At 24.6% G+C, this 7,568-nt stretch overlaps 1 protein-coding gene across 1 annotated transcript in view; it reads left to right on the forward strand.

Moving 5' to 3' along the window:
- The first annotated feature begins 643 nt into the window (after positions 1-643).
- LOC127284032 (nuclear migration protein nudC) overlaps positions 644-7,568 on the forward strand; it is a 48,523-nt gene continuing 41,598 nt past the window's right edge. Inside the window, exons 1-4 of the mRNA XM_051309314.1 lie at positions 644-836; positions 3,090-3,167; positions 3,331-3,546; positions 5,203-5,373. Coding sequence (XP_051165271.1) covers positions 762-836; positions 3,090-3,167; positions 3,331-3,546; positions 5,203-5,373 — 540 coding nt within the window. The 5' untranslated portion in view covers positions 644-761. The remainder of the gene's footprint in view (positions 837-3,089; positions 3,168-3,330; positions 3,547-5,202; positions 5,374-7,568) is intronic.

The raw sequence follows: 7,568 nt of genomic DNA on the forward strand, positions 1-7,568 counted from the left end.
TGTACCTGATTCAATATAATAATGTAATATTATATCAATATTAATATATTAATATATATATTATATATTGTAACAAAGATATTTTTCATTATAATAATAATTGTACAGTCAGGAACATATGTCTGTACTTTTATCCTCGTCATACACGTTGTCATGACAACGCACGTGTCAGACAAGGATAAAAGTACAAGTAAAAATTCTCATAAATTCTCAGAGAAAAAACGATCCGGTAATTTACCGGTAAATTACCGTAATCTTCTTTCTCTTCTTGACGTAATTTACTGTCTTTAGAACACTATCCGTAGGTTTCGCCTCGTTACGAGGTGGCGCGTAGAAACTTCCGTAAATAAAAGCACCTTAAAGGCCTTTCTCCAATAGGAACCTAAACTTTTGCGTTGCGTGACTGACGCGTTGATTTTAGCATTGGTTGCCAATAGCAACCGACGCAATGCATACGCAACGCAAGAGTTTAGGATCCTATTGGAGAAAGGCCTTAACGACTCAATCTGATTTCTCCTTTTCTGACGTCAAGATTGTAGACGAACCTTTAAATAGTTTCATATCCCTGCTCTTTCAATTTGTCTAATGAGGACTCGCCTTACGATATCTCTGTGCTCAGGTTGTTAATAAACTTGCCCATGCATGTTGACAGTGGTGGGCAGCAGTTACATTTTGTTCTCGTGATTAATGTGATTAATGCAATTCAACGTTTTTTTTTGAAAAGAGTGTAAATAAAATTTGTCATAAAAAAATAATTAAACATGACAAAAAACGAAGATAAATTCGATGGGATGTTGCTAGCAATGGCTCAACAACATGAAGGTGGTGTTCAGGATGTAAGTGTTGATAATATTACCGGTGTTTTAGGTTAGTTTATAATTTTTTATTACAAAGATAATCTCGTTAATGACATTTATGTAAACCAAAATAAATATTAATAACAATTTTTCATGCAACTTTATCATTTTCATAGTGGATTCAAATTATTGCCAACTGTGGAAAGTGATAAAAGTAACCTAAAATGTTATGTTTATAGCACATGAATATATAGCATGTAATACGAACATTTAGGTTATGTATATATAATAATAATTAATAATATTTTAATTTAACAAATTTCGAACATTTGTTTTGTATATGTACAAAAGTTGTAGACTTTCCTAAATAATTATAGAGACAGGTACTTTATGCTGGAGCATAGATGCAATTAGATATAATCTAAAGTCGGTTAATTAGAACCAAATTTACATAATTTTTTTTAAAAATGTGCAAAAATTTTCAAAATACCTAACATTTGTTAGTTTGGAAAATTTTGAAAAAATATTTTATGGAGTGTTTATCACGACTAAATTAATGAATTCACAGGCCTCGGATTATACGACTTTTTTCGACTTATTTTAATAAGATGAGACTTTTTTGACTTTTTTTACAATCTATTTAATAAAATGAGTCTTTTTTTAGTATACAATGCAGATCTTCTTTATTTCAATTATTTAATAAATGTTTAGCTAAAATTCATCACTAAATTAATTATTTGTAATAATTTTAATGAAATTCTTTACAAATTCAATTATCTTCAACTCTGTCGAATTAAAGAATTTATGAAATTCTATAATACTTAATTGTTCGAAATTCAAAAAAATAAGCAACGGAAATTAGCAAAAATTTCAATTCAAAATCACTTGTATTTCAATTATTTTCAAATATTTCAATTTAACACCTTTTAAAATTTAATTATTTCTAATAATTTACATTTAAGACTTTCGTAAACTTAATAATTTTAATTAGGGTCAGTTGGGGTAAATGGGGACAAAATCGCTATTTTTCACAAATTACGTAAGTTTCTTCCTTTAAAAGGTAATATTTGCGGATTTATTTTTTTAAGTTGTTATTTACGTTCCCAGGATTAATTTTATGCAGCAGAAAAAAATTTAGATAAGCTTTAAATGCATAAAACTGACTGTTCCCATTTACCCCAAAATTTAGAAAATTTCATAAAATTTAGGGTAAATGGATACAGCATAGTTTCTAAGAAAGTTTTAAGAAAAACGTTTCCTTAAGTACATTACTGTATGATTTTTAAGTCTGTTTTCTTTGAAATGTGAGACAAAATACTGAAACAGTTTGACTTTGATTTTAAAGTTTTGATGCATTGAGTGATAACTTGAATTATCTTGCTGTTAATTGTCAAGATAAAAGCTTGGCAATACACAAAACCTCTTGCAGGTGATCTGAGGTTAAAATATTGATGTTGAACTTAATTTTAAAACTGAAAATTAAGCTCCAAAACCTCTTGTCCCCATTTACCCCAACTGACCTTATAACTCTTCCGAAATATAATTATTTTTTTAATGAATTTTATAATATTTTCCGAAAATTCAATTATTTCTAAAAATTTTAATTGTAACTCTCAAAATTTAATTATTTTTAATAATTTTAATGAAATTTGTCGAATTAAAGAATTTATGAAATTTAATAATTGTTAAAAATTAAAAAAATCAGCAACGGAAATTATCAAAAATTTTAATTCAAAATTACCTCTAAAATTTTATTATTTCTAAAATTTTCTATCTAAAGCTTTCTGAAATTTAACAATTTCAACTATAACTTTCCTGAAATTCAATTATTTTTAATGATTTTTATAATATTCTTCGAAAATTCAATTTTCTAAAACCATTTTTAACTTAGGAAATTTTCAAATTCTATTTTTGTCAGCAATTTCTAATAATTTTTTCAGTAACAGATATCATAAAAAAATTTTAATTAAAACTCACTTGAAGTTTAACTAAATCACTTGGAGTACAATTATTTTCAAAAATCTTAATTATAAATCTTTAAAAATTCAATTACTTTTAAAAAATGATACCTAAAATTATTTGATAAATTATTTTCAGTTCTGTAAAATTTAACTTATTTATTGTCTGTTTAACAAAATCCTTATTGAAATTCAATTATTTTTAAAAATTTCAACTTTAACTCTTCCTGAAATTTGTTTGACCATCAAAACCTTAAAGTCGATCCGAGGCCTGAAATAAATTAATATACATAACAATAATGTAATTTATATGCTTTCATTTTCTCAATTTCAGTTGCTCGATACAATTTTCAGTTTTCTAGCAAGAAAAACAGATTTCTATACCGGTGGAGGCGATGGAGCTGCAAAAAAGGTATTAAAATCTTATTTTTCAAGTATCTTAGAATAAATAATTTTTAAACACATATCAAAAATTATTTCGATATTTATAGTTAACTTAAAAAACGTTGAGTTTTATTTCGCTTGTCTTGAACTTTATTTTCTGTGTATAAAAAATATATTAATTTTTTCTGCAGCTGGTAATAGACATATTCAAGAAACACGAAGGTACAGGTATAACGAAAGCCGAGACTGAGAGTGCAGAGCGAGCTGAAAAGAATAAAAAGCATTTAGAGAAAATTGAGAAAAAACGAAAAGAGGAAGAAATTGCTCAAAAAATGGAAACTGATAATAGAATTGTTGAGTTGTCTGATGAAGAGGCTGTAAAGTTGCAAGAAGAACTTGATAATAAGGTAAACGACATTTTTTTTATTCATTTCAGCGAACGTAGAAATCCCTAAAATCCTTGAAAACTCCTTGAATTTTTCTTTTTTTTTAAAAAAAAAACTTTGAAAATCCTTGACTTTTATAACAAAACCTCGAATTATTAAATTTTTCTAAAATAATGATATTTATTTCTTAAGATGAGGCACCATCTTATTAATTTGACTTCTTTAAATGTAAATGATTGCAGAAAGTTTTAATATTTTTTTGTATCATTTAAGTTCTAAGAAACAAAGAGTGGTCAACAGTAGAAAATATTAATTTTTGACCAATTTAGAATTTATAATACAAAAATTAAAAATTTTCAAACTAATTTTCAATTTCAATTTTTAACTATTTTTTATCGACAATTTTTCCACGTTTTTTAAATGATTATTCCATAAAAATAATTAGTTAGAATTTTCAATTTAAAGAATTTTATTGGATATACTAATTACTTTTAAGACAAATTTTGTTTTCAAATTAGTCTTTTATATAATTTCTGTTTAAGGATGATTCTCTCAAAAAGGACAAAAAAAACTCTTTCACGGTAATTTGTTCAAAAATAATAAAATTGTTTCAAATTATTAAAAATTCTGTTAGCCATACGTTAAGATTTAACAATTTTCAATTGAATCACTAAAGAAAAAATCGAAAAAGAACAAATAACTAAAATATTGAATAAAATCTGATGATACGGAGGGGAGTTTTAACACTACGTTTCATTCAATAATTCAGTTATTTGACTTTTTTTGGAAATTTTTATTAGTGATCCAATTGAAAATTGTTAAATCTGACCGTATGGCTGGCAGAATTTTTATTAATTGCAATTATTTTTTAACAAAAACAAATTCTAATTTAACCGAATTTTAATCCAGCATAATTCTCAATCAACCTTATTGGTTCGAATTTTTATTTGATATAATTCTCATCTTTTTATAATTTTTCCTTCTATCTTCATTTGTCCGAAATTACAAATGTCCAAATATACAATTTTAACAGAATGATTTCGACGCGATTTTTAAACTTTTGACCAATCAGAAATTATGAAGAAAATCGTGATTTGTAAATTTTAAAAACAGCACCAAAATTTTTATATCGATTATTTGTTTGGCCAGTTGCAAATTCGGTAAAGTAAAAATTCTGGGTTTTAAGAATTTTATATCAAATAACAAATCGTTAAATTAAAATTCTTTGAATTAAAGTTTTGGCAAATTATGAATTTTTGAATTTTAATAATCAACTCAATTAAAATTATGTGAAATAAGAATTCTGCTAAAATTAAATTTGGTTAAATTAGAATTCTATTAAACAAAAAGTTGTGTAAAGAGAAATTCTGTAAATTCTAATAAAAAAAATCGTCAAAAAAATAATTTTATGTACCTACCTAATATAATTGTTTAAAATGAAAATTGTAGGTACCTAAAGTTTTTTATGGAATAATCATAGGCCAATTGATTTGTCGTCATAAATAAAAAAAAATTCATAGTTTCTACGCCAAAAGTGGACCTTGAAAAAATTTATTTTAGATCTTGAGAAACTTTGTAAAATTCTTGAATTTTGTTTTCATGAATCGCTGGAAACCTTGTTTCTTTTATTTATTTATGTCTTATGTATTTTTATAATGTATGTGTTTCATTTTTAAGAAAGCAGAGGGCGTCGCATCGAGTAGTTCTATTGCTGCCGAAAGCAAAATAAAAACAGAAATTGCAGATGAGGAAGAAGATGAGAATGAAAAAGGAAAATTGAAGCCCAACAGTGGAAATGGAGCAGATCTTACAAACTACAGATGGACACAAACTCTTCAAGAAATTGAGGTAAGTGTTAATATGTAAATAATTAAGAAAACATTGAAGAATGCTTTGATTTTAAAATGTTCATATTTTTTGCTAAAGAAAATAATTGAAATATTAATTTATTATAAGCAGATCATTAAACAACATTTAGATATATTAAAAACTCGAATTTTGAAAAATTTTGGCATAACAATACTTTCTTCATGAGGAAGCAAAAAAAAATTTAAGTTTTGTACAATTTTTGAAAATTTATGTTTGTGTTAGAATTTTTTTTTAAATAGAGAGTTTAAATCTTGAAAATTATTCTAACTTAAAAATTCTTTTAGGTCTATTAAATATTTGATTAACACTATTCTATCAATTGATTAGTATATTTATGTATTATATTTTATATTTTTATATTTATTTATTTTCTTTATTTATTAGGGGAAAATGGGGAGTTGTGCACTGAGTTTTGTTTTTCGATCAAAACTATTATATAAATTAGTTTTCTGACAACTCTATTATATAGAGCTTTTAGTACACGTACAAACACAACTTTGTTTGTTTGTTTGTTTGAAATATAATGCAGCCCTCGGATCGATCAGCAAAAAAATTTGCTTCCTCGTGGAGAAAGCATTAACATTGAAATAAACATACAAAAATAATATAATAATATAAACATTAAAGTACCTATACATTTGAGTAAAATTTAAAGAATTATTGGAAGTTAAAAAATCAAAAATTCATATTTTAACCGAAATTTCTAAATATTAATGAAAAATAATATATAATTTATAGTTATTTACAATTACATCGATTCGTTTTAATGCAAGGAACACAATTATTTTATATTTAAATTTGAATTTAAATAAATATGAAATTTTTCAGCTAAAATGTGTATTTTCTATTTTTTAACTTTCATTAATTTATTAAATTTACCTCATATGTAAATTTTATATATACCAATCGATTCGTTTTCATGTAAGGAATAGAATTATTTCATCTATAAACTTAAATTTAAATGATCACAAAATTTTATAGCCAAAATGTGAATTTTTAATTTTTTAACTTTAATTAATTCTTTAAATTTAAATTAAAACTATACTTTATATATACTGATCGATTTGTCTTGACGTAAGGAATACGATTTTATTATATATAACCTTAAATTTTTCTATTTACAAATTTTTTCGATTAAAAAAAATTTTTTTTTTTTGTATTTTTAAAATCCTTTGGTCAGATTTGAGATATTAATATGATAAATGAGCCTACTAAATTTTATCTAAATCTATTAAAACCTGTTAAAGTTATCTTCTAAACAAAAAAGGGATCCACACACACATACATAAATCCGGACAATTGATCAGGATCTCATATAACATGTTTCTATATAGAGAAAAATTTGTTTCCGACACTTTGAAAATTTTTACAAACGAAAGGACTACAAAGCTTCCTCCACGAGGAAGCAAAAGACTAAAATTTTGCAAATTCCACCTCTTTTTACAAAAACTATATAAGTTTCTTAAAACTGATCAAAATCGAAAACCGAACGGAATTCAAAAGCTAAATAGACACACGTTACCAAAACATCAACTTTTGCATTACCTACTAAAAAAACATAATCTTTGGATAAATTAAGTGTCAGCTAAATTACATAGAATTGACGAATGTGAACAATCACAAAAATAAACTAGGTTTCAATTGCAATTTTTCAATTAAATGTTATAAGAGAAAATGATAAAACATGTAACAAAAGGTAAATAAAAGTAAAAGAAAAATATTAAATAAAATAATGACACGAATAAATAAAATCTATGCTGAAAACTTTGGTCTTGTTTGTAAAACAGGTCATAATTTTTATTTATTGTAATTATTTTTATAAAATTATTATTGCACTAACAACGACGATAATTTTTGAAGTATTCATTTAAGAACATATTCTGCCATTAAATAAATTTTTCTAAAAAAGTTGACAATTGTAAATAAATTATTATAAACAAGCGTTCTCAATCATTCAAAAAAACTTCTTTTATTTCTAAGGAACAAATTTCTTACTGGAAATTCATTCAACTTGAAAATTTCCTAAAGACTTTTTGTCAGAGGAAACAAAAAAAACTTTATTACCCACAGTTCCCAGTTTTCAATTAAAAACTAGTTAACAAGTTACTTTTAATTTTAATTTTGTAATTTTATATGTTGCGTCGACATAAGGAATTTCACACAAATAAATTAGT

The sequence above is a fragment of the Leptopilina boulardi genome, unplaced genomic scaffold (genome assembly GCF_019393585.1).
Source record: "Leptopilina boulardi isolate dan_hultmark-lab unplaced genomic scaffold, ZJU_Lbou_2.1 LbouV2_317, whole genome shotgun sequence".
NCBI lineage: Eukaryota > Metazoa > Arthropoda > Insecta > Hymenoptera > Figitidae > Leptopilina > Leptopilina boulardi.